The sequence below is a fragment of the Molossus molossus genome, unplaced genomic scaffold (genome assembly GCF_014108415.1).
Source record: "Molossus molossus isolate mMolMol1 unplaced genomic scaffold, mMolMol1.p scaffold_m16_p_24, whole genome shotgun sequence".
Lineage (NCBI taxonomy): Eukaryota > Metazoa > Chordata > Mammalia > Chiroptera > Molossidae > Molossus > Molossus molossus.
In genome coordinates this window covers 677,629-703,951 of record NW_023425360.1, presented here as the reverse complement: position 1 = coordinate 703,951, position 26,323 = coordinate 677,629, and the positions used below count along the sequence as shown (strand labels likewise).

The window sequence follows — 26,323 nt, the reverse complement described above, 5'->3', positions numbered from 1 at the left end:
ATTTAAAAATATATACTAAGAACTATAAAAAGAAGATGGATCCTCTTAACGTTGACAGTAGGGGGAACCACAGGGTGGATGGTGTCGGCTGCCACCCCTGGGCCTGTGGGTGGCCCAGTCTGCTAGGAGCTTATCTGAATGGCTTTGAATTACTTTGAAAGGAAGGATTTTGAGTCCTTTGGAGAGGCAGCAGAGGGGAGGGGCTAACTCCAGCGAATCCCACTGCCCCTTGCTGAGTCCGTGGTTTGGTCATGCTGCTGAACCACACGCTGTGCTTCAGTTTCCTCATCTGAAAGGGGGTCACACACACTGTCTGCCTCACAGGTGCTGTGAGGAGCGGATGTCCTGTGTGTGACTGGTGGTGCCTGGCAAGCAACGCGCAATAAAACCAATGAGGGCCACTGGTGAGGGGCCGCCACATCCCTGGGCTCGGCCCCGCGAGGGCCGCTGGGAACAGTCTTTCAGCCCACCTCCTCCCTCTGCCGGGACCTTGGACTTCACAGGCTAGGACGCTCTGCAAGGGCCCCACCGGGCACTCGCCTGCATCGCGAGTGTCCTCCAGCAGAGGCTCGTGCAGAACTGCTAGTCCGCTCTCCCCTCCCAACACTCCGGGTGCTGAAAACAGTCTTTAAAAGTGGCTCGGTGGATTAAGTGTCGTCCCATGGACTGGGGGTCCCGGTTCGATTCCGGGTCAGAGCACATGCCCAGGTTGTGGGCTACATCCCTGGGGAGGAGGGCACAGGCAGGAGGCAGCCAGTCGATGTTTGTCTCATTGATGTTGATCTCTTCTAAAAAAATATTTTTCAAGACGTGTAAACCTAACTAATTATGAGTTCAAAAGACTTCACTGAATTAAGTGACCACTGGTGGGAACCGGGCAAATCTTCCATTCAGCTGAGCTTTTCACAGCTTGGCCTTGGCTGCGTTGTCAGGAGAGGCCTTGGGGGATTGAGTGAGGTGGCTTCTAAGTTTGAGTGTTTGTAGCATATTTATGTGCTCATGGGAGTCAGTGTATTTGTACATGTTAACTCATCGTCTGTAGAGAAAGCAGCAATTGAAAAAGTAACTGGATCTTGGCCTGTGGGTGGTTCTGTGGAACAAACAACGTGACTGAGGGTCCTACAGAGGAGGCCAGGTTCCCGCTGGTTGGCTGTAGCTAGTGCTTCTGGGCCGGGCTTTTTTTTTTAATCCTCACCCAAGGACATTTTTCCATTTTTTGTTCAGATAGAGTAGGAGGGAGAGCGAGGAAGAGAGAGAGAAATATCGAAGTGAAAGGGACACATTGAGTGGCTGCCACCCACACGACCAACCAGGGCTGGGGACAAACTGCAACTGAGGTACATGCCCTTAGCGGGAACCGAACCCGGGTCTCTCTGGACTGTGGGCTGACGCTCTAACCGCGAAGCCAAACTGGCCAGGGCTTGGGCTGGGCTTTTATTCCAGCGTCTGTCTCCATCCCTTCCAGCACTGAGGTGGCAGAGGTGGAACCCCATGTGATTCCAGGCCCCCTGCACCGTCGCTCCATCTGCAAATGCTCCTCCCCCTTGGTCCCCCTCCTGGCAGATGTGACATGAGCACCCAAGCTGTCCTTCAGGCCAGACACCAGGGCAGGCCCAGTCTAGGTTACCTTTGGTCCCAAGCACACGGCACAGGCTGGCCCGGGGAGGTGCTCACTGAATGTTTATTGAATAAAGGCCAAGAAGAGGTCACCAGAGCGCGCTCAGAAGGTGAAGAGCAGCCCTCTGGAAATAAAGAATATTCTTCGTAGGAGCCCGTTCAAAACTAGCCTAAGGCACACGGCTGGTGGTCACCTTTGGTCAGGAGGCAAGGTGGGCTTGCTGCTGGAATCCCTCCTCTCCCCTCGGGGTGAGGATGCAGAGTGAGGCCCTGGGTGGCTCCCCCAGCTCGTCCTCCAGCACCCAGGCTGCCCGAGTTCCTCCCTGTCTCCGCGGGATGGTCACTGCTGCTCCCGGGCTCACACCAGCGGGATGGGGTAGGAGGCACAGGCGGCCAGCCCGCACATGTTCTTCCCACGCTCGATGAGGAAGTACCTGGGCGGGGGAGAGGGCCGAGGCTTGGCAGGTGGGTCCTCACCGCACACCTTTTTGGTGTGTGGCTGCTCACCGGGATCTGGCTGCAGGGACTCGCTCCCTGGGTTTATTGACATAATAGTGGCATTGGGCTTGTTCATCTCTAGGAAATCACTGACGTGACTGTGAACTTGATCCATTTCTCACTTCAGAATTTCCTGGAGGTTCCCAGAAGCCCTCCTGAGCCCTCGGGTAGGTATTTGATCACCACTGGGTGTCGCTCCCTGCCCCCCGCCCCTCCGAAAAAAGCAAGGACATGGAGTCTGGGAGGAGACACACAGACAAAGCCACCTCATGATACGAGCCCCGGCCACCTGGTTCCAGCCCCATTCTCCCCCAAACTGACCCTCCCAGACGCTGGCCGTCTGTTTTCTCAGCGGCAACTGCAGGTCCCGTGGAGCCACGCAGACTCCTGTTCTGACCGAATGCTAACTTTGGGGCCCAGGACAGGAGAGGGGCTGCTGGGGGCTTCTATCCGGAGGTCATGCTCACCCACACCTTACCCACCCAGCACCGGGCCCTGGGCACCGCTTACCCGTCCATCCCCCACTGGGGGCCCCAGGAGTTCTTCACGATCCAGTAGGGTCTCCCGTTCTCCTCTCCGTAGCCAACAGCCAGCACCGCGTGGTTCACTTTGTCCGGAGTGTTATGGCAGGAAGTGCTGGAAGGCAAGCGGAATGGTCTGAAGACGGGGACAGACTGGGAGTCGGTCACATCCGACGTCCCGTGCTTCGCGCAGTGTCCGGAAGGGAGGCTTCGGGGTGCAGGGACGCTCCTTCACTCAGGGTATGGGGGAGCCTCCTCTCAGCTGTGCTCCCGGGACTGACCTCTCCCTTCTCCGTGTCAGGACTGAGGTGCCAGCCAAGGTGGGCGTGGAGGAAGGGTCTCACCTGGAGTAGATGCCCTTCCTGTACAGCATGAAGTCGTTAGTCACCTCGAAGGCAAAGCTCACGGGGTTGTACAGGGCTACGGCCTCCACCATGGCCTCCTCGTCGTTCTGTGGACAGATGGAGAGTGGGGCCCACACACGGACTCGCCCCCCCACCCCACCTTCGAATGTGGCTCTTTGCCCCAAGGTTTGCCCAAGGTCAAGGAGCAGCCGCCCTCACAGCAGATGCTGGGGGAAATATGGGGCCCCTACCCTCTTATGCCTGCATGGCTGGGACCCTCTGGGGTTTCCTATTTGGCTTCTTCTCAAACCCTGGCCCCTGGGACCTCCCTCCCTTGACTGGGCTGGTCTGTCGGGTCACCCTGCACCTTTGGGATAGGGACCTACTCAGTCACTCAGAACCATCATGAGCCAGAGATGGGTGACCCCCCACTCCACCCCTGGACCCCGAAACCCACAAAGCCGGGCTAAGGAGTGTTCATGGTCGAACACACAGTGAGGAGCCCACAAGCAGATGAGGCCTCGCTGGTGGTGGGCACACGAGGGGACCCAGCAAGGGCTGTGCGTCGGGGGAGGGCTTCCCCTCCGGCCAGGGAAGGCGGCACCAGGAAGGCGGAGGCTTTGGTCCAGGGCTTCGGCCCAGGTGAGAGTAGCCACTGAAACCACCGGGGTATTTTATAAAGTCCCGGGGCCCAGGCTGCATTCCTGAGAGTGGCATCAGCGTTTCTAGGGTGGCTTCAGGACTTTCTGAAGGCCTCTTGGCCGGTGAGCTAAGGAGGCTGTTTGTTCCCCTGGCTGAGGAGTGTGGGGAGGGGACCTGAGGGCGGGGCCAGGTGGGCTGAGGCCAGGCCTCTGCTGAAGGGAAGGGGGTGCTGGAGGGGACAGGCGCCCAGCCTGCCCTCCGTCCTGCCTCCCTGGAGGGCTGGGCAGAGACCCAGCTGCATAAAGCACACAGCCGAGTTCACAAAAGCCCTGTGAGCCCAGACAGGCCGACTGGCGCAGGGAACGCAGGAGGCCAGTCCTGCAGCCCTGTCGGGGCCCTGCCAGAGGGGGCTGGGCACCAGTTCCGGCCAGTCCTCGAGGCCCTGTGGCCACTGGCCAGGCTGTCCTGGGAACCAGGTGAAAGGGATCCCTTGAGCCCGGATTCACCTCCTAGGATATAAACGGCCTGAGCCTGCCAGGCCCTGTGGCTGTGTCTCGGGGAAACAGGCTTTCTGCAGATCACATCATCACAAACATCCTGTTATGCACAGGGTGTGGGAGCTGACCACCCCTCAAATCCAGCTTCCTCAGGGGGCCTCTGCAAGCGACTCAGCCTCCGAACCTGTTCCCCTGATCTCCCAGGGCTGTGCCGTCAGAAGGAGGTGCCTGTTCCCTGACCGGCACTGCCCTGACCAGTGTGCCAACCGTGCTGGCCGCTGCTGGGCGCTGGGCACGCTCCAGCCACGCGGCAGCTCTGCCACGGCCCAGACGGGCCGCCTACACCTGTGGGCACGCGTGTGCTCGGCCTCACACCCGCACACCCCGTGGTGACGTTCTCACCCTTCACACACATCCTCACACACCCCGGAGTCTCGGGGGCTGCTCACTGCAGCTCACCTGGAGGCACCGGACGCCTGCTCGTCCCCACCCACCTGGGCGGAGGCCCGACTGTGACTCTGGCGGTCGTGAGTGACCCCTCTCCCTCTGCCGGTCCCGGCCCGGCCCTGCCTAAGCTGAGGGACAGGTCCCAGGAGAGAGGCTGACGCTGTTTGCAGCCCTTCAGGTTTGGCGGCCACCGCGCCATGACATCTGCCCTCAGACGTGCCCACGGGACGTCTCTCTCACACCCTCCCGCAGGGTGGGCACTACTGCCTGCGTTTTAGACAAGAAAGTGGAAACTCAGGCGTGACGACTTGGGCAGACCCAGGCCAGAGCTCCTTCCCCCTTGGGATGGAGTCGCCATGGATCGAGGGACAAGGCCACCCTGCCGCTGCGTCGGAGAAAGGTCGGTACTCACGAGGGTGATGTTCACCACGTCCTTGACAAAGGCGATGGCCTTTTCCGGCTGGAACTTACACTTGCCATCCTGTCGGGGGGCGGGGGGGAAGGTCAGGGCGCACAGGTGAGGGCGCCCAGCTCCGGCTGAGACGTCCGGCCTCCCCGGCGCAGTCAGATAGCGTCTGTGACGCTAACACGGCGTGAGCCCGGGCCTGGTGATGGGGTCAGTTCAGAGCACGTGAGCGGCACCCCTTCTCCAGGAGCTCACAGTCCAGTGGCAGATGGTCCTGCCCTGGCCACGGCGGAGGGGCCGGCAAGGCGCTCGGTGGGATGGCGCCCCGGAGGAGCTGGGAGGCCGGGCTCAGTCCAGGAGCTCAGGAAGCAGACAGAGGAGGTCACACAGAGAGGTCGGAGGACGAAGCAGACAGAGGAGGTCACGCAGAGAGGTCGGAGGACGAAGCAGACAGAGGAGGTCGCGCAGGGAGGTCGGAGGACGAAGCAGACAGAGGAGGTCACGCAGAGGTCGGAGGACGAGAGGCAGGCCTAGAACCAGTGTTGAGGAACCGGCGTGTGGTTGGGGGAGGACAGTGGTTGGGAAGGAACAGGAAAGGCTGGTGGGCACGGAGGGGCAGGCCAGACTGCAGACTTCATCTTGCAGCCCTGAGGAGTCTCTGAAGACTCCAAGCAGCAGGGAGTCAGCGGGTCTGAGCGGCCACGCTGGTAGCCCCAGTGGACAGCGGCCAAGGGGAGGCGGCCCTCAGTGACCGAGGATGAAGGAGGCCAGGTCTGAGTGGGGGCAGGGACCCGGATGGGGCAAGGGAGCAGGTGAGGGGTCTGCGGTGCCAGAAGGCAGACCGGAGTGAGGCTCTGGGTGGGGGTGGGGGACCGTCCCCAGAACAGACCACTAGTGCCCCATGGGTTGGGGGGCTGTGCCGCTCGCCCCTGAAGGGCGACACAGGCGGAACCACAGGCTTGGCTGGGCTGGGCTGATGGCAGGTGGCCCCTGGCACAGCCTTGGGCTCAGTGGTGTGGGCCCAGGGAGCACCCTGGGCATGCGTCTCACTGTGCGGACACGCTGCTGATGGGCGACAGCGTGGCAGGAGGGGAGCAGCGGGGTGGGGTGCAGCAGAGGGGGGTGGGCCGGCACAGAGGGCAGAAGAGGCCCGGGAGCAGAGGAGGTGGAGGAGCGGACCTGCAGAGGCAGAGATGCTGAGGTTCCTGCGAGAGGGGCAGCCATGCGCCTGAGGGAGGTGGGCAGGGGTGTGTTCTGGGGCCCGGGGTGGGCACGTGAATGGGGCGGGGGCGCCCCGAATTACCTTGCCCTTGTAGGGGTAGGTGTCCTCACCCATGATGCCCTTGTTGTAGTGGATGTACTCGAAGGCCTGGCTGGGGAGCCCCCTGCAAGAAGCACACACAGAGGTGCCACCTGGGCTGCCGGGCAGGTGGCTGGAGCTAGGGAACTGGCCCCGCCAGGGCCGGGCATGTGCCCGAGGCAGAGGGTGGTCTGGGGTCACAGTTCTGCCTGAGGGACCTTGGGCACTTGCGGTGACCTTCCCCTCCATGACATGGGGCCGCTTTTGCTTCCACCCAGGGCAGAGGATGAGGCTGGGGCTGGGGCTGTGCCCGGCACACCCCGGGTCCCACGGAAGCAATCGACGGGAAACGAGGGGCCTCCGGCCCTCCTGTCAGGCACGTACCCTTGGCAGCCGTGGTTGTTGAAGTTCTGGGCACAGTCCACCAGCTGCTGTTCCGCCTACAGGAGCGAACACAAGCCCGTGAGCTGGGCCACACCCGTGGCCGATCGGCCTGGGTCGAGATGGCAGAGAGTAAGCTCCCCCAGGGCAGGGACCGTCCTGTGCCGTGTGAAGTGGCAGGTGACAGGTGTGGGTGGCCCTGCTCATCCGGCACCTTGCTGTCAGTGTGCAGGTGCGTGAGGTCATGGGTCCCGTGGTGCACGGGCACAGGGCACAGGGTGGGGACAGGCCTCGCCACAGACCCAGCTCCTGCCTCCCCCACGTTGGCTTCTCGGCCCTCGTCCCACACAGGACGCAGGGGCTGGGCACGTCCCTCAGAGGTTCTCGCTCCCCCTGGGGTGTCGGCTTGAATACCCGGCTCGTCCCTGTAGGAACTACCTGGGCATCAGCAGCTAAAGCCCTAAAGCCCTAAAGGCCCTGGCCCAGCCTCCCCGTCAGGCCTCAGGGCAAACTGTGACCCCTGCAGGAGGTGGGTGACCCCCGCCCCATGGCCAGGAGCTCACCAAAGACAGCATCTTCCCCGTTTTGATGGCGATCGCGGACTCCAGGGCCCCCGTGGTGGAGAAGGTCCAGCAACTGCCACAGCTGCCCTAGAAGGGGTCAGGGGGTCCGTAACCGGGCAGCGCGAGACAGCCCCCAGCACCCCAGGCTCCCAACCACCCTGGTCCACTCTGACCCTCAAGCTGAGATCAGCAGCCTCCTCCCACATTACAGAGGAGGGACGGAGGCTGCCCGGCGCCCGAGCACGCTCAGTGCTGGCCTCCTGCTGGCCGATGCCCTCTGTCCGCGAGGGCCGGCCCCTCCTGTGGCCTCCGGCTCTCCTGCTTCTGAATCCCGTGCTGACTCTCCTTCCCCCCGTTTCCCGGCAGAAGGACTTCACCTTTCCACCTGCCATCTCATTCCACCCACAGCCCTAACTTCAACCGCTCCCCAAACCCTACCTCAGGCTGACCACCCAGGCCCAGCTGTCCTGTCTCCCAGATGACCCCACCAGATGCCCAGACGCCTGGCTACCCGTCCTGGCCCATCGTCACCCCAGCAGATGCTGCCCGGCCTCCTTGCTGACAGCACCTGCTTCCGCCCAGCCGTGTGCCCAGGGCAGTGACGTCCCCTTCCCAGCCCCGTTGCGTCACTTGTGCAGCGGAAGGACAGGGCTTGCCTCACAGGGCTGTTGGGGCTGATGAGGGCCTGCCCAGCGGTTCCCCTTGGGCTCACAGTGTTGCTCCTGCCCCACCCTCGTCTCTCTCCCCATGTTCTCTTCCGAAGCGTCTTCAGAGACTCCCTCCTGTCCACGTCCTTGCCCTAGTCGGGTCCCCACCGCTTGTCTCCACGCTGGACCCCCAGCCTCTTCCTCCCCAGTCCTTCTCTCAGCAAAGAGGGGCCCTGGTCAGAGGGACCCAGAGGGTCCGGGCCCGTCGAGGAGGTGCTTGGCCCGAGCACCGGCCCTGAGCACAGGCCCTGTCACTTGCTTACACTGGACCTGAGCAGCCGCCTGCCCTCAGCTTCCTCCTCTGGAAAGTGACCAGCCCTCCGGGGGCCGATGAGCTATCATGAGGTCCTGTGGCTCCGTCTGGAACCGCACGGCGGCCGCCACGAGACGCCACCCACGCCCACAAGAAACTGGCACCAGCCTGTTCCAGCCCCACGGCCCAGGCGGCCCGTTGCTGCCCGACAGCCACGTACAGTCAATGTGAGGACCTGGAACATCCCGGACACACGCCCCCCCCTCAGCTGCCTGGATGGTGAGCAGGCCCCACACGGAACTCGCGTCGATCTGAACTGGGGTGGGCTCTGCGGCGGGGCGTGCGGGGATCTGCCTGTGTTCTGCCCCACGGGCTGCTGGGAGGGGCGCTCGCCTTGGCTCTGGGGGCCATTTAAGCGTCCAGGTCCCTAAGCGGGATCCAGGACCCCAGGGGCCTGGGAGGATCTGAAGCTGTGCCGTGTGGCTTTCAGGACGAGGGGAGAACATAGCTCATGGAGCTTCCACAGGAAGCCGCGTGTTTCCGGGAGGGAAGCCTTCACCTGGGATTTCCTGGGGTTGAGGGGTCGGCATCTTTCCGAAGAAGTGACTGCACTGTCACTTCTAGGGGAGGGTCCCCACAGGCAGAGAGGACAGCAGGGGGTGAGGTCTGAGTCTCCAGAGCAGCTTCTGTGGACTCCCCAGCCCACAGCCGGTCCTCAGCTCTGAGTGCGGAAGGCATGGTGCCCAGCAGGGGGCGCCCTTCCCCACCGAGGGTGGCCTCCTGTTGGGGCTGCGGGTGTCTGAGATGCTGGGTGTCATTCTGTTGACTGATCCCCTGCAACTATCTAGCAGGAAGCAGCCGGGGAGGGGCTGGATGTGATGCCCTGCGACAGGGTAGGAATGGGGTCCTGCTGTCTAATATCTTTGGGGCCCAGAGAACATGACGTGATGGAGGACTCGAGACCAGGGACCAATGGGGACTGTGCCGTGGGCGGGGCTGGTGTGAACTTCAGCCCAATGAGGAAGCACTTTTTCATCCTAAAGAACAGTCCATAGAAATACAACCAAGAGGTCGCTGGTTCGATTCCCAGTCGGGGCACATGTCCAGGTTGTGGGCCTGATCCCCAGTAGGGGGCGTGCAGGAGGCGGCCAATGATGTTTCTATCTCTCTCTCCTTCTCCCTACCTCTCTCTCTAAATATCAATAAAGAAAAAAAAGTTAAAAAAAAAAAAAGAACGTGAGTATTTTTCGGGGGAAGGGTGGGGGTTTGGCAGGCGTACCTGATTCTTCACTGGCGAGACAAAATGCCCACTCTTCCTCCAGTCCACAAAGCGTGGGTAGGGACCCCTGCCCCGCAGGTAGTTACTTTTGGTGGCTGAGCAATTCTGGAACAACAAATATAATTTTTTTTTTTCGGTGGGAAAAAGAACCTGCCTCACAGAAATGTGTCATTAAAATGGAATCACCGAGAGGCAGAGCGAAGCCGCCAGAACCTCCGGCCCCCACGTACCGGCCGCAGATCCGACAGGCTCCCTCCCAGAGCCCACGCTCGCCAGACTCGTGAGTAAGATACAGTTCACCCAGTGAAATCTGAATTTCAGGTAAGTGAAAAATAACGTTGCGGTCTAAGTATGTCCCATGCAAGGTTTATAGGATACACTGATGCTAAAATAGTATCGGTTTTTAAAATCTGAAATTGTATATTATCTGGCCACCCGAGGCCGAGAACACAGCTGAGTTGCTGCTGGGAGCTGACCTCTCTGGCTCCCCCAGCCCCCGAGGCACCCCAGCTGCGGCCGGGGCTGGGGCTGCATCTGCCTGGAAGCAGAGCAGGCGTGAGGTTCTTCCCAAGGCCTGAGCGAGAAGATTCAGGGGTGACCACAATGACTGACACCCACCTGAGGCTCCGACCAAAGATACTTGTGTTTAAATTCAGCAAATGTCATGTCTGAAAATTGGTTGACTCCCACTGAAAAAAGAGAAGGAAAAACAAAAACCAAAATGAAGAAAGAAAAGGGCTCTCAGTCAATCACTAAAAAGGAACAGAAAAGACTGAAACCCCGTGTCCACTTGTGACACCCTGGCTGCTTGCTGTACATGTTTCAGCGCCGTCATTCAGTGCACCAGGGTCAAGCCCGGCTGTGCCGCAGAACTGCGGGGGAAGCCGCATCCCAGACAGGCAGGTGCAGTGGGCCTGGGGCGGGGCCTGGGCACCCACTCTCCCAGATTACTGGTGAGTCTGATGGACTCCCAGGTACAGAACCACTGTACCTGCGCCAGGTGCCTCCCACCGGCTACCTCAGTTTCATCTCCACTCTATGGCCGAGTAACATTTCCGAGACCTAACCCTGCCCCAGGCCACACAGCCAGTCAGTACTGGGCAGAAGTAAGATCCAAACTCGGGCTTCCTTGCAGCTCCTGCCTGTCGCCCACATCACCAACACTGCCTTCATTCGGCGTCCTTGGTGGATACTCTGCACACGAGTTTCTAGTGCCGCTGACCCGGAGGGCAGGTGGGTGTCCCTCGAGGCTGCTCTGAGGAGGGCCTGCACCCACAGCACTGCAGGGGCTCGGCCTCCGGGCAGCACCCTGAGATCGCAGGAGCAGGCAGGAGGTCTCACAAAGTCTGGAAATGCCACAACCACCCAGCATGGCCCTAAATCTACAGCCCCTTGGATCTCCTAGAAACTAACAGCACAGCGGGCTCTGAGCCAGCCAAGGGCAGCTGCGGAGGCTGGGCCTCCCCGCTCCTCCCTGAGCCCCCCGTGGGGCCTTGAATGAGAGGGTGTCACTAATTGGTTTCCTCCCAGCACGAGAAGCTCCCTCCCCGTGTCCCCTGCAGCAAAGGCTTCCCCAGGTACTTGTAAATGTGTGGTTCTGGCTGTTGTGGGCGTTGATCTTCCTCTGGTTGTTGGCAAAGGTCTGTAGCCGGTGCTGGTACTCGGCCGCCATGTACATCTTCTGGTGCTGAAAGGGAACCCAGCGGTGTCAGGTCCTGGGCCCTGGACGCGGCTCCCGAGGGTGGCCGCTCCTTTCCAAGAGTGGAGCTGTTTTTGTGCCAGCATTTCACAGGCCAGATCTGTGGTCGTGGGTGCAACACCGACCTGGGTCTCGGCCGTGAATGTCAGGAAGTCACAGAGCACAGCCCCTGCCTCCAGGGACCCGTGGCCAGAACGGAGCCAATGCAGCTACCTGAATGTCTACCCACAGCCCCAGGGGCCCCGGTGAAGAGACCTGCCGAGTGCAGGTCACCCCTGGACACCGCAGCTGGTGCTGGGTCAAGTTGACGGCAAACATCACCCTTTTCCAGAGGCACAGGCGCCAGCGTCTCTGATGGACTTTGCAACCGGCACGCCATGTGATTTGAATGCAAAATTTGGAACGAAGCCCGAGGCCTGAAAGGCCGCAGGCCCACTTTAAGGCTGGGGACCTCCGGAAGGTGGTTGCTCAACTGGACCTTCCTGACGTTTGGAAAGACCCGGGAGGGCAAGGCTGGAAAATCCCCATCTGGCACAGATTGCTTTGAGAACAGGAAACTTAGAGGAATGAAAAACTTCAGAAAGAAGAAGCTGCGCACTGACCTGCACCATCCATGACTTAAAGCGAAACCTCTCTGCAAAAGAAAACATAAATTAGGCCCGGGCGCCTGCCTCCTGGGTGAGTCACTGCCCAGGGGGCACTTGAGAGCCAATTTGCATTTTAGGAAACTAAGTTAAATGTGGTTAAATGTAAACCCCAGGGGTGGCGTCATCTACAGCACGGAAAGGAACTAAAACTGCTGGGCCTTGGTACCCAAATTCACTGTGAAAATCCCTATGCCATTAACTCGTGGGGTAAAAGTCAGGATCGCAGCTGTCCTTGGGGTTTAATGATTTGCGTCCTTTTCTGTATGATACTATATGTCAATAAGAAGTTAATTAGGAAATCTATATACCGCAACAATGAGCAGATTTTTTGTTAACAGGACAGGAAGGAAGTATCTTAGACTTTGCCATTCCTACTGTCTCTGTCAAGGTTGCTCAAGTCTGCCCTTGTATTGGGAACACAACTGGGCATGACTGTGTTCTAGTTAAACTTTATTTACAAAAACAGGCCGGCCAATTGTTTGTGGGCCCCTGCTATATCCCCCCCGCCCTCCGTACATTTTAAAGTGATCTAAAAATTCATTCTAAATTGAAATCGCTTCAAAGGGTATAGTCCAGCTTGTTGTACATATCGACATTTTGAAATAAGACTTATATCATTCTTTTAATTTTTGTTGTTGTTCACCCTCACCCGAGGATATATTTTCCACTGATTTTTAGAGAGAGTGGAAGGGCGGGGGGGAGGGGGAGAGAGAGAGAAATATCAATGTGAGAAAGACACCCAGGATCGAACCTGCAACTCAGGTTTGTGGCCTTGCCTGGGAATTTCCCCCGAGACCCTTCAGTGCCCAGGCAGATGCTCTAACTGCTGAACCGCAGCAGCCAGGACGACATCATTCTTTTAAAGCTAGCCAGTGGGCCCTGGCCGGTTTGGCTCAGCGGTTAGAGCGTCGGCCTGCAGTCTGGAGAGGCCCAGTTTCGGTTCCTGCTAAGGGCACGAACTTCGGTTGCAGTTTGACCCCAGGGCCCTGGTTGGGTCACGTGGGTGGCGACCACTCAATGTGTCCCTTTCATGTCGATGTTTTTCTCTCTCTCTCCCCCTCCCACTCTATCTGAACAAAAAATGGAAAAATGTCCTCGAGTGAGGATAAAAAAAAACACAAAAAAACAACTTTAAAGCTAGCCAGTGGAAGCTAGGTACCATGAGTTAATACCCACCATCAATCACATGGACAACCGTTTCTGGAGGAGATGGTGTTTACATAGTTTCTTTTTCTCCTGAACCCCCATCTCCACCCACACCTCTCCATTTCCCCTCAGAGGTCATGTGTTTCTACTTGATCACCCTAACCTTGTTTTGCGCTACAAGGAAAAAAGTACGGATTTAAATTGGTTTTACCCCCTGAGACCCATTATAAAAATTTGTTCTGGATTGACTAATCATCATCATTAATACGGGGTTGGTTAAAACCCTACAAATATATTACACAGAATGGAAAGTCGTTGTTAAACAAACAAAGTACACTTATTGGGAAAAGCATCTCTTAATTAGATAAACAGGACTTCACCAAACACCCCCCAGCCCGCCATGGATTTATATCTCCATTTATATATATGAGTATTATATATTTTTTCGATAGGTCAGCATGAATTCTTGTCTTTGTTCTTTTACAGGTCAGAGGCCAAGAACTCTTGCTCAACTACGCTTAATTGCTTACTTATTATAACAATAAGTAATAAAAATATTATTGTTTGTTGCTTCTGGGACCCGGAAGGCTATTTTTACAACAGTGTTACTCAATGCTGTGCACCGCTTACCACACCCTGATCACATGGTCTCCATCACTCAACACTGTTGTTTTTTTTTTTTAAAAAAATATTTTTTTTCTATTGATTTGGGAGAGAGAGGAAGGGCAGGAGAGAGAGAAAGAGAAACATGGATGAGAAAGAACATGGACTGGCCGCCTCCTGCATGCCCCTCACTGGGGATCGGGCCCACAACCTGGGCATGTGCCCTGACCGGGAATCGAACCAGCGACCTCTTGGTGCCTGGGCGGACCTCAACCAGTGAGTCCCACCCGCTGGGCTCAATACTGTTTCTAAGACCCAATCAGCTGACACCCTGTGAGGTCCTCCCTCCTTAATTCCAGTTTCCTAGAAGGACCTGGCACCAGGATCCTTTCTGGTCTTGCCCCCTCTGCTGTACAGCCCGGTTCAGATTTGGACCAAGGAAAGGGAAGATCCCTTCCTTTGGGTGACCTCGGTCCTGTCCCCAGGTGCTGTGTCTGTCCCCAGGGCAGGGAGGTGGTCTTGTGAGCTCAGAGCCGTGGGTGGTGGGCTGAGCCGAGGGTGGGCAGCAGGAGGGAAGGGGGACCGTGGGGAGGGTGTGGGGCTCCGCCCGGGGTCCCGTGGCTTGTTAACCATGAGCCCGGGAAAGACACGCTGGGTTTTCGGGCGCTAAGGCTGCTGTGGCTCTAGGCAGGGGCGTTACTCCTCCAACACCTGTCCCGCCCACTGTCCCCGCGGGCTGGGGCACCTGCGGGGGCTCCCCGTGGGCCAGGTCCCGGAAAGCTGCCAGGAGAGGCTGGGAAGGCCCGCGCCCGTCCCGCAGGGGCCGAGCGAAGCCCTCCGAGACCCCGGTCGGAGTGAAGGGCACCCGAGCCTCTGCCCCCACCTGGGCAGTGGGGCCCTGGACCCCGTCCGCGCCTCTCCTCCGGCCCCTCCCAAGCGCTCCGTCCCGACCCAGCGCCCGGGGCCCGCGGTTCCTCCCGCCCGGGTGTCCCGCGGCCAAGGACGCGGAGCCCGGCTCTCGGGCGCCCCGCGCTGCCCCACGTACCTGCGGTGCGCACGGACAGGCCGGGGGCGCCGCGGGCCAGGGGCCCCAGCAGCCAGGCCCCGGCGCAGAGCAGCGGCAGCGCGGCCCACATCGCGGCGGTGGCTCCGGGCTCTGCTCCCCCGGAGGTGGGGGTGCGGGCAGGCGGGACGGGGGGCGGGGCGGCCGGGACGCGGGGGCGGGGCCGGGGCGGGGCTCCCAGACTCTGCGCTGACTCTCGGACTGTCCGGTCTCCGCCTCCCCCTTCCTGCCCGGCCCAGTGCCCACCGCCCGCCCCGGCCAGGTCACCCCTCTCTGCAGGGCGAGCTGGACGCCCGTCTGCGGGTCCTCCGTCTGCCCCGACTGGCTGGACCTGGGGCTGAGGGTGGGGTGGGGGTGGCAGCTGGCCCCTCCCTCTGGTCCCTTGTCTCTCACCCTCAGAACCCCACCTCCCTTCCCGTCCCACCCCCAGACCCCCATCAGGTACTCATGAACCACATTCCTGGACAGCAGGTTGTCCCTGGGGTAGGGTAGACAGCTGTCTTTGGTGGCGGTTTTGTTTTTTTCCTCCAAAACAAGCATTTCAGGCTTCCTGCTGAGGAAGTCCTATTAGCAGCTGTAGGGTCATTTTCTCTATTTTGCAATCTGGAGGAGGGAGGAATGTGATCTCTGAGTCTGAGTGTGCGATAAACAAATGTAACCAGGAGCATTTCAGGCTCAGGGACCGTGCTCAGCCCTGGTTTGTGGGGGAGGAGGGAGATTAGACCCGGGCCGTCCTTCACTTACATCATCGCCTTTGCAAAGCAACACCTGACTGACCTCAGATGGGGAAACCGAGGCTCCAAGAGTTGATGGTAACTTTCCTCATCAGTGGGCTGAGGGCGTCTGAACCCTGGTTTACCTGCTGCAGTAGGTCAGCTCTTTTGCAAGCATTTTGGTCAGAGCCTGTGAGGCTGGCCTGTGCAATCTGAGCGGTATCTCCCCGCCCACCCTCCCTCGGGTTGCGCTTTAAGGCAAATGTTTCCGGAAAGACCTTGCAGGGTTGCTATTTGGAAAGTTGTCACAGGCCTTGGGATCAAGGTGCCCCCCTCTGCAGGTGTGCTACCCTTCAGGTGTGCAGGGACCACCCCACCTTTCTACCAGTTCCAACCACCTGGGGAGTGCAAGGGTTGAAGGCCCTGCTGGAAGGGGGTTGTGCAGATGGAATGAAAGCCTCAAATCAGCTGATCTTACAGAATTACCTGGATCGTCTGAGGGCCCTTCAGGGAGAAGAGGAAGGCAGAGAGTCAGATGGGGCAGAAGGGAGGCGGGGAGCTTTGAACCGTGAGAAAGGTTCTCCCCACCAGTGCTGACTCTGAAGGGGCCATGAGCCATGGGATGTGGTGGTCTCCAGGCTGAGCAGGACCCCAGCCGGCAGCCAGCTGCGTGCAACCAAATTCTGCCGACCACCGGAGCAAGCGCGGAAGCAGATCCGTCCCGCAGCCTCCAGAAAGGAAGGCAGCCTGGCTGACCCTGTGCTTTTGGCCGGGCCAGACCTGGAGCAGAGGAAGCAGCCGCATCCCTGTGGACGTCAGACCTCCGGAACCGTAGGATGAGAAATCCGTGTTGTTTTAAGTCTCTAACTTTGTAGTGATTTGTTTTGCAGCCGTAGGAAACCAGTGTATCCGCTGAAGTGCCCAGGTTGACGGAGGCCTGTGGTGACGCAGGCTGGGGGTGTCTCAGGGCTGAGCGTGGTCTCAGGCTCAGGTGCCTGTGGAAGCCGGGCTGGTTCTGTACTTCTGGAGTCGAGGGGGCTGAGAAAGGAGCGCAGGTCGGACCCTCCTGCTCAGGAGACGCAACCCCCAGTGCTCCAGGTGAGTGAAGTCTTTTAATTCTCACTTTTTATCCTCATTACATAGATGAAGTGACTGAGGCACTTACATGATTTGCCTACGGGGTTTGAACCCCTAGCCAGCAGAATCCAGAACTCTCCACAAAAGTAGGCATCTGCCCGGCCGGTGTGGCTCAGTGGATTCAGCGTCATGCCACGGACTGAGAGGCCCCAGTTCTATTCCTGGTCAGGGCACATGCCCAGGTTGCAGGCTTGATCCCCAGCAGGGGGCGTGCAGGAGGCAGCCGATCGATGTTTCTCTCCCACATTGATGTTTCTCTCTCTCTCTCTCCCCCTTCTTCTCTCTCTCTAACAAAATAAAAAGCAGGCATCTGTCCTAGCACAGCAGGTGAATGAAGGTGAGCCCAAGGCCCGCCCACCTTCCCAACCTCCAGGTCCCCGGGGCAGCCAACCACAGTGCTGGCTTCCATGACTGCAGCAGCATGTCTGGCTTACTGTTCTGCTGACTATTGCCTGTCTCACTTCCACCTGATCCATTTCCTTTAGGCTAAATCTGCTGCTTTACCCCCTTCCCAGACTTTATTCCCACCCCGACCAACACCTAAAGGTTTTCCGTATCACCTGTCAGAGTCCACCTCTAAGCAGACAAGCTGAGCCCCTCACAGATTCATTTCTGCACTCCTCTGCTAGCATCTTGTAATAATAATAATTGCAAAAACAATATGATGTAACAGCTGCTGTTTACAAGAACTTTGTTACCCGGTGTTCACAACAACCCTGCAAAGGTTCTTTGAGCATACACACACCCCTTTTTCAGATGAAGACACTGAGACTTGGGGAAGTTAAGAAGGCCCGCTGGTTAGTGATGGGGCTTTGTCCGCACCCGCAGGCTGATTTTGCATAGTAGGTGAGCAGAGGATTGGTTAAATGGCTGCTTGATGATTGTCTGTAAGGAGGCATGTTTGGGTGAATGGATAGGAGCAATAGATAGGTATATGAGAAAGTGGATTTATGGCTGAATGAATAAATGGATGATTGGATGGGTAGATGGATGGTAGGATGAATGCATGGACGGACGGATGGATGGATGGATGGATGATGGATAGATGCATGGACAGGTGGGTGGGTGGATGGATGGATGGATGGATGGATGAATGGGTAGATCAATGGATGGAGAGATGGTGGGAAGGATGGATGCATGGACAGAGGATGGATGGATGATGGATGCATGGATGGATGGGTGGATGGATAGGTGGTGGATGTAGAGATGATTGACTAGAGAGTTTGTAGACTGAGAAAGGTAGTGAATGCAGGAGGTGTATACATATATCCCTGCAGACCTGCTAGAACATGTCCCTAAGCCGTTTGTAACGCCTGCCACCACCGGGCTGTTCATCAGCCCACAGGTGAGCCTGCCCTGCACATAGTTCCACCTCCATCCCTTCCTCCTGCCTTGTCCTCTCCCCACCACAAACACGTCCTCTTCCTGAACTTCTGAATTGACCCCGCACCACACGCTGTCACGTCATCCTTTACTGTGTAGGAGGGTATGCGGCAGAGCCGGTTATTTTCAGCCTGTTTCTACCCGTTTGGCCGTTAGTGGCCAGCGCCTGTGCCATACTGGTGGCTGAATGTCTTGAAAATCAAGTTTCCGGGGTCAGGTCCTCCTCAGTAGGGAGGGGGCGGGATGCTGGCGGGTGCTCAGGGCTCGGCCCATCGTGACCTCGTGAGTGGCCGCCACAGCGTTGTTAGTTATTCCGAGTGTGGTGGTGAGAGTCACGCCATGGAAGGTGCTGTTTGGGGGGCTTTGGCTCCGGGACAGGACAGTGTGGGGGTGCTGTGCTTACCTGCTGATGAGGCCTGTGGGTGCCAGGAGAGGACTCCGGAGAGGACAGGGTGGCATACGTGGTTTGTGGGTGGGCAGGGGCTCAGAGGCAATGAAGGGACAGCAGCCGCTGGGGCCACAGGGAGGTCCTCGCACCAGGAGAGGCCGCGCCTGGAGAGGGTGAGCCGGGACCCTGCCCCAAGGGAGCAGAACATTCCCGGCTTCCCTTCCTGGCAGTGAGAACTGGGCCTGGAGTGTTTCTGGGTCATGAGTCACTTGGTCTGAGTGTGGGTACTAATTGCCCGGTCAACATGCATCAATGCACGTGCCGTGATAAGAGCAGATAAAGGCCTGGCGGGAGGAAGGCAGAATCAGGCTGGGCGAGAAGGAGCCGGAACGATTTCACCATCAGGCCCTGTTGTGGCACCTGTGGGTGACTCCTCGGCCAGCCCCTCCCACGCGCCACCTTCCAGGCCCCTGCTCCCTGGTCTCCTCACCTGATCCTGGGGTGAGGCTGGCACTCAGACTCTTCCTCTGGGGCACCCCTCCCTTCCGCTGAGCCGGAAACCCTGGCTCTTTCTGTTCCCCAAGACCCCGTGAGAGGAGATCCCCCTGAAAGCGCTCCCTGACCAGCACCCCCTTTTCTAACTGTGTGTTAACTGGCATGAAGTCTGTGTAACCTGTAGTCAGCCACCTGAGCATGCTCTTCCGAGTCCTCCCACCACCCGCTCTCACTCATCCCCGGTCGCTGCGGCGCCTGGTCACGGTCAGTTCTCGCCTTGTTTTTTTTCTTGAGGGTCCATTCACGTAACGCACAGTTAACCACTTTGAAGTGTGTAGTCTGGGGCACCGAGGGCATTCACAGTGTTGGGCAACCACCCCCTCTCTTCAGTTTCAAAATGTATTTCTGCGAAGAGCACCCCACACCCATTAAGTAACCACCAACCCACTAATCTGCTTTTGTGGGCTTTTTTTTGGACTTTTCATCTAAAAGGATCATGTATACTTTGTGACCTTTAGTGTCTGGCTGCTTTCACTTGGCGTAGTATTTTCAAGGTTCATGAAATGACGCGGCTTGGGACAGGATTTTATTCCTTTCTAAGCTGAATAATATTCCGTTGCAAACGTACACCCCGCATTTTGTTCACCCATTCATCTGTGGAGAGACATTTGGGGTGTTGTCAGCCTTTGGTGACTGTGAAGAGTGCTGCTGTGGACATCCATGTACAAGTTCCTGTGTGCACACGAGTTCTGAGTGCTCTCGGGTCTATACCTAGCAGTGGAGTTGCTGGGTTATGTGGTAATTGTATGTGTGACCCTTTTCTTTTTGGTTAGTCCTCACCTGAGGATATTTTTCCATTGATGGAGGGGGAGAGAGAGAGAGAGAGAAACACTGATGTGCGAGAGTCACACCAATTGGTTACCTCCTGCATGCACCCCAACCAGGGCTGGGGATCAAACATGCAACCCAGGTGCATGCTCTTGACTGGGAATCGAACCCGCAACCCTTTGGTCCCTGGGCTGACGCTCTAACTGCTGAGCCGCACCAGCCGGGGCTCTCAATAACTTTTAAGAGTGTAGAGGGGTCCTTTTTGGTTGGCCAAAAAGTTTGAGAACTGCTGGTGCAGGGCTGTGGCTGAGGTGGTAAGAAGTCACCTGACTGCCAGGATAATTAGGAGGATGACACCGACTGCACCTGGTGACTGTTGTAAGGTGTCAGTGAGGTAACCAGAGACACACGGCCGAATTGTAAAGGAACACTTTATTACACTGGCGGGCTGAAGGGGGACTCTCCCAAATCGACAGCCCTGAGCCTTCTTTGTTGTCCATTTTTAAAGGCAAAAACTACAGGAAAAAAACTACATTCTCTTGGTGCCGCTTTTTGGCACCATTAAGGAGGGGAAGTGATAGAGGGGGGGCTGAGACAGCTGTTAGAGGTCAGGCAACCGTTCATCTCTTTTTTCTCATGGTTCCTCTAGTTTCCCAAGGCCATCATTAACCCCTGATCTTTATAGTCTTCTCTGGGTTTGTCAAAACCCTTGTGTTTACAAAAAAGGAACTTCCAGGGTGTGTGCGTGCAGTAGCGGAGGGTCGGAATGGAGTCATTACATCTTCGGAGGTGGGAGTCAAGGTGACTCTGGGTGCCTGGCTTTCGAAACTGGGTTGGGTGCCGGCAGTGCGGGTGCGGCTGGACGTCAGTGAGGTCGGGGTGGTGCAGCTGAGTTTGGGCGGCAGTCGGGCATCCCCACGGAGGCGGCTTGTGGGTTGTTGGCACTGAGGTTTTGGAGCCTGGAGGGTGGTGTGGGCTGGAGCTAGAACGGAGGGTGCTTTGTTCCAGGGGCTTCCACTCTGCAGCCAGGGCGCTCTCGGCGGTTGGCGACTCAGGGCGGGACAGTCGTGCCACCAAGGTGTGCACCCACAGGGCTTGACACATGCTTGGGTGGCACTTTCATGCCCCCGTGACAACCACCACCTGGCCCTCCTGCCCCCACCGCTACGGAGCGGCCTCTGCGAGGCCACTGTTGGGGAAGAGGCCACAACTAAGCACAGGGCGAGCCCTGGCCGGGTGGCTCAGCTGGTTGAATCGTCATCCTGTACACCAAAGGGTTGTGGGTTCAGTCCCCAGGAGGATGTGTATGCGAGGCCACTGATCGATGTTTCTCTCCCTCTCTCTCTCCCCCTTCCTCTTTCTCCAGAATCAATGGAAAAAAACATATCCTCGGGTGAGGATGAAAAACAAGATGAACTACCTTAGAATGTTATTGTCATGAATTTTGTGGGGGTGATGTCATCAGAAGCCAGGCAGCCTCTGCCTGAGTCTCAGGTAGGGTTGTCCTTCAGACCCAGCGGCCACACCAAGAAGCCCAGGCCACGTGAAGCGGCCACGTGTCGATGCTCCGGTCCACGCCCCCGCTCAGCGGACCCGGCAGAAACTCCCAGCCGGTGAGAGCACCATCTTGGGCACCCAATCCAGCTGTGCTTCCGCTGACCCCGGCTCCGGCTGACGTGTGACCTGCTCCCAAGAGATCTCAACCAAGAGCTGCCCACAGGGCCCATAACCCGTAGGACTGTGGAAGACCACAGAAATAGTTTAAGTCATCACATTGTGGAGCGATTCTCTCCTGGCACAACGGATAACTGAAACCGTCTGTCTCTTAAGACTGAGTCCCTGTCGCTCCTGACCCAGCGCCCGATAAGGACCAAGTGCTCATCAAACGTCCCTTGGGGGATGAATGAAACCCATCAAAACTCACTGTTCACCCTGAGATAGAATAGATTTATTAGCAAGAGGTAATCAGGAAACATATATTTTTACAAAAAAATGGAAATTTCTTTTTTTCCAAACAAGCCGTAAGTTGAAATATCATAGGACTTGAAATAGAATTCTCATACCACTAGGTATTGCTTACAGCAAAAGTTGTCTGTGGGTCTCGGTGGCGCATGCCTGCCACGTCTGAGTGGACGTCATCTGTACTGTACAAAGTAAAAAATAGGTGTAATATTCACAGAATAAGCACTACGGTACTATATTCCTGCTAGAAGGCGTTTAGACAGGACTACAGTATATGCAATAAAAACACTTGGTTATTGGTTTCCTAAATTCTACAGTGTGGTACTATTTTCACGAGGCATACAGACTTCGAGCATCTCAACGTAAGCTGGGGGGTGGGGGTGGCGTCAGGCGGCTGGAAGAGGAAAAGTGACCTGTGTGTGTGTGAGAGTGTGTGCGCGCGTGTTCCCGACTTGCAGTGGATGTTGGGCGGCGGGCGGCGGAAGTCGACTCTGTGTTGTGAGTGTGGTCGCCTCTGCGGGCTCCGGGGCCCCGTCCAGGCTGATGGAGGCAGCTGCCCTGACTCCCAGGGCCCAGGAGAGGCGGTGTTGGTGGCGCGGGGCCTGGTTCTCCCGGGACAGAACTCCCTTCCGCCAGGTGCCTGGGAGACAGGGAGTTCTGAGACCTGCGGTTCCGGCTGACAAACGGGCATCGTCATCAGCCGAAGGATCTGTCCATGACTGGACTTCAGGGTATGGACCCCTTCCCGCCTCCCCCCACCCCCCACCCGCTTATAACGACTACATGAGACATGCTGGTGGCCCCTCAGCCCAGGGCCCGGGCTGGGGAAGGACAGAAGCAAGGCTTTTCCTAAGATCCAGGGATGCATGGTGCGGCTTCCCTTCGGAGAGCAGCGAGGGGCTGGGCAGGTCGAGACGGGCGGCAGGGACGAGGGGCTGGGAGGGCACGGGGCAGCGGGGCAGCGTCCTAGTCTGGTTCTACAGGGACCGAAGAACAGGAATGGTGTGTGTTCTTGGAGCAGCGCACCGCAGGAGACAGTCCAGAGGAGCCGGCGGATATGTACAGTGTCACGAGCGGGTCCTTGGGAGCGGCTGCGTCTGGACGGAGCAGCTTCAGGTGGGGAGTTTGGGTTCTATTCGGAGAGAAGACTCGTAGAGGCTCTCTTCGTCCATGACGGAGGACTGGTCCAGTAAGTACTGGGCTACCTGAGAGACGGAAGAGGAGGGAGGGGCGGGTTATGGGACCGTCATGGCACTGTGGCTGCGGACGCCCGTGTTCCTGGGAACCAGGCACTCCTATGGGGCACATGTAGCAAAAAGGGATTAAGCTGTGTTTTGTGTTAACATTATTTGACTTAGCAGTATTACTATTCATTATAATAATTCATATTTTGTTTATCGATTTGAGAGAGAGAAAGAGAGACATCGATTGGCTGCTCCACTTATTTAAAAAAAATTTTTTTTTCTTATCCTCACCCGAGGATATTTTTGCATTTATCTTCAGATAGGCGGGAGGGAGAGAGGGAGGAAGAGAGAGAAAGAGAAACATCGATGTGAGAGAGACACATCGATTGGTTGCCACCTGCACAACCTCACCCGGGGCAGGGGACGAACTGTAACCGAGATACGTGCCCTTAGCGGGAATCGAACCCGGGACTACCCAGTCCGCAGGTCGATGCTCTAACTGCTGAGCCAAACTGGCCACCAGGGCTGCTGTTTCTGTACTGATGCATTCATTGGTTGATTCTTGTACATGCCCTCGACTGGGAATCGAACCTGGGACTCTTTGGTCCGTGGGCTGATGCTCTACTGTTGAGCCTAACCCGCCAGGGCCAGAGGTTCAGTGTTCCCCACGGAATCCCAGAGCGGGAGGAAGACGAACATTATACTTCTTATTACGCATTTGGGAATCGGCCCGAGGAAGAGCGGATCTCTGGAGTGTGCGTCTGGGCTGACTGTCGTGTGAGGGTGGGCCAGAGGTCTGGGATGCTGGCTACCAGGCAGAGGTCAGTGGTTACAGGTCTGACTGGTAGCTCATGCTGGCCCCTGCAGGAAGACGAGTTCAGATGTCACCGTCCAGAGGAACCCATGCCCCTGATAAAGATGGGGCGCTTCACAGCCTCGGGACACAGACTCGTGTTTCGTGCCTTGCCGGGAGCCTCCCGGGAGCAGCCCTGGCCGGAGCACGTACTCAGACCCCCCGACCCTTCCTTTATAGTGAGCACGCTCCAGGTCAGTTTCCCTCGAGAGCCCCGCTTCAGCCCCAGCGGTGTGGCTCAGTGGTGGGAGTGTTGGCCCACGCACAGAAGGGTCTCAGGTTCGATACCCGGCCTCCGTTGGGCGTGTGTGGGAGGCGACCAATCAATGTGTGTCTCTCACATGGATGTTTCTCTCTCTCTCTCCCTCCATCCCTCCCACGCTCTCTGAAAACCAATGGAAAAAATATCCTTGAGTGAGGATTAACGACAACCACAAATTAAAATAAATGGAGACGTTTGGTCGCGTTTGCACAGACACAGGAAATGGAGGGGAACGTGGTGGGTGGGACTTCCCCTGGCCCACCTGTGTGCCCTTCATAATCAGGGAGCGTATTTCCTTTCACAGGGTGTTATGCAGACGGGCTCTCTTGCTTTGGGGATCACCATGATCAGCCCTCCTAAGGCAGGTGGGACTAACTCAGATAGGAGGGGCCAGGTCCACACAAGCCTGGCGTCCAGGGGGCCAAACTCACTGCGAGTTGGGGGACAGGGAGTAGGGTGGGCTTCCTGGGAGAGCTGGTGTTGGTGGGGGCCCAGGGGAATTCAGGGAGGGGAAGAGGGGGGGTGTGGAGGGGAAGGGGGGATGGGAGACGCCGGGACAGAGCCCCTGGGGAAAAGCGGCAGTGGCCAGCGTACCTTGGCTTGGTGCTCTATCTTGTAGGCGGTTTGCTGAAATTGGCGGATCTCTCGGATAATGTGGGATATCTGTGGGAAGGAAGGGGGGCGCTAGATGAAGCTAGGTTCCTCTCTTAGTGCCCCCCACTCTGCAGGACAGCAGGGCAGCCACAGCCAAGGCTGCGGGCAGCGCCCAGGCCTCTAGCAGACAGAGAACCCCTTCTGTGAAGGGGAACCCCAGGTGGGAGCCCCGTCCACGCAGAGGCTCTCTGGCCGAAGGGAGCGGGGGGGGGGGGAGAAGGAGTGGCTAGCTGCCCTGGGGGTCCTCCCCTCCCCTCCCAGGCCCCAGGTTTCTCGGGACATTTGAAACCTAAGTGACTGTGACGGTCACGGGACACTGTGCTTGTGTGGATGGTGGTGGATGGAGTTGAACAAAGGCCTGGACTTGGAACCAGACAGACAGGGCTCTGGTCCCGGCTCTGCCCTTTACTGAGGGTCACCCGGGGGTGCTCGTCTGTGAGGCGGAGGTACCAGGGCACCTGTCTTCAGACGAAGTGCAGGAAGGCTGGCTGGGCGGCCAGGTGCTCCCAGAGCCACAGTTCTTGTCAGAGAAGCCGGATTCAGGTGCACAGGCGACCCTACCTGGGGGGCCTGGGGCTGGGGCTGGGGGCTGGGTTTTGCACCCCCTTCCCCAGCTCTACGGTGGGAAACATACCATTCTCATCTTGGAGAAGTTGACCAGGCCGTCCTCCGTGTAGTTGGGTGTCCCCTCTTCAATGAAGGCCAGGTCGGTGAGGTACATCCCCAGGTAAGGGACACAGGGGGGGTCACAACTTGGAAGCAAACGGCATTAACAGAGGTTTTCACTTAAAAACAGAAGCGTCCCGGAGCACACAGCACCCGCCCACCTCTCCTCCGTCTCTCCGTGGACACTCTCCATCCACACCCTGCCCCAGAGTTGTGTCCTGAGGGCGTTGCAGCCCCCAGCCCACTCCTGCCAGGTCCCTCTGCCCCGTGGGGCGTCTGTGCCTCCTGCCCGCCGGGACCTCCTGCCCCCCTGCCCTCGGAGGTCACCTTCCTGGACTGGTGACTCTAGCGGACGGCATTTTGAGAGATGGAACTGAGTGGTGAGCTCCCATTACTGCGCCATCGAGACTTGTTCCGGCGCCTCTGGGTGGGAGCGAGCAGGGGGCTGACTCTGCAGGGGTGCCCCCAGCTCCCCCAGGGGACTCCTCACTCAGTGTCTGCGTCTCCTCTCTGCTCACCTCACCCTTGTCTCCTGTGGCCACTCAGCAATTCTGCCAGCGCCGAGCCCGAGAGGCAGGGAGGATGGCCAAGCACCCACGGAAGCTGGCCGCTGGCCCTCACCTGCTTGCTGTGTGACCCTGGGCCAGCTCTGTCCCTCTCTGGTCCTCAGGTGCCCCTCGTTCAGTAGAACTGAGGCTAAGACAGTTTTCAGTGCCCTGAGAACTGGTTGGAGGTGCTGCCCCGACACCCTGCTGAGTACCATTGGTCCCCTGGTGGTCTGGCTGTGATACTTTGTAGCACCAGGCCCTTCTCCTCCTTAAACAACAGCAGGTGTGAGGGTCGGAATGTGGCGAACGTCAGGGTCCGGCCGGAATTGACCAACATTTCCTTTTCACTGCATTTTTTTTATGTTCACATTGTATTTATGGAAAATGTGCGATTTTTCTCATTTTCTGCCGTGATATAGAGCTTTCCTTCCTATTTACGTTTATTTTGGGGGACAACGGAGTTCATTTAAGGGAGACTCTTAGGTAAACCCAAGTGCGGTTGGTTGCGTCCAGGTTGGGGGGGCTTAGAGTTTGGGGAGCTTTTCAGACTGTAGGTCTTGACCCTTTCATGGATGTTGACCAGATTAAAAAAATTTTTTTTTTCCTAGAAGAGAAAATATCTGAGTTCGTTGCATGG

The 26,323-nt window shown here is 57.8% G+C and overlaps 2 protein-coding genes across 2 annotated transcripts in view; both read right to left on the bottom strand.

Annotated features, from left to right (window-relative positions):
* Positions 1-1,663: 1,663 nt before the first annotated feature.
* Positions 1,664-14,686, bottom strand: CTSH (cathepsin H). Its single transcript, XM_036278012.1, has 12 exons — positions 14,596-14,686; positions 11,757-11,788; positions 11,037-11,142; positions 10,074-10,144; positions 9,456-9,560; positions 7,217-7,303; positions 6,657-6,712; positions 6,276-6,357; positions 4,979-5,047; positions 2,981-3,087; positions 2,626-2,751; positions 1,664-2,051 (listed from the first exon to the last, which is right to left on the bottom strand). Exons 1-12 carry the CDS (start codon positions 14,684-14,686, stop codon positions 1,976-1,978), a joined length of 1,008 nt encoding a protein of 335 aa, XP_036133905.1. The 3' UTR covers positions 1,664-1,975.
* A 7,822-nt stretch (positions 14,687-22,508) lies between these two features.
* RASGRF1 (Ras protein specific guanine nucleotide releasing factor 1) overlaps positions 22,509-26,323 on the bottom strand; it is a 63,589-nt gene continuing 59,774 nt past the window's right edge. The window contains exons 25-27 of the mRNA XM_036277945.1: positions 25,107-25,224; positions 24,413-24,481; positions 22,509-22,724 (exon numbers count right to left, since the gene is read on the bottom strand). Coding sequence (XP_036133838.1) covers positions 22,632-22,724; positions 24,413-24,481; positions 25,107-25,224 — 280 coding nt within the window. The 3' untranslated portion in view covers positions 22,509-22,631. The remainder of the gene's footprint in view (positions 22,725-24,412; positions 24,482-25,106; positions 25,225-26,323) is intronic.

Coding starts and splice junctions, on each gene's coding strand:
- CTSH (XM_036278012.1), bottom strand. CDS start 14,686: ATGTGGGCCGCGCTGCCGCTGCTCTGCGCCGGGGCCTGGCTGCTGGGG. Junction 7,304..9,455: donor TCTCGCCAGTGAAGAATCAG/GTACGCCTGCCA, acceptor GACCCCTTCTAG/GGCAGCTGTGGCAGTTGCTG. Junction 2,052..2,625: donor CCCCAGTGGGGGATGGACGG/GTAAGCGGTGCC, acceptor TCCCCCGCCCAG/GTACTTCCTCATCGAGCGTG.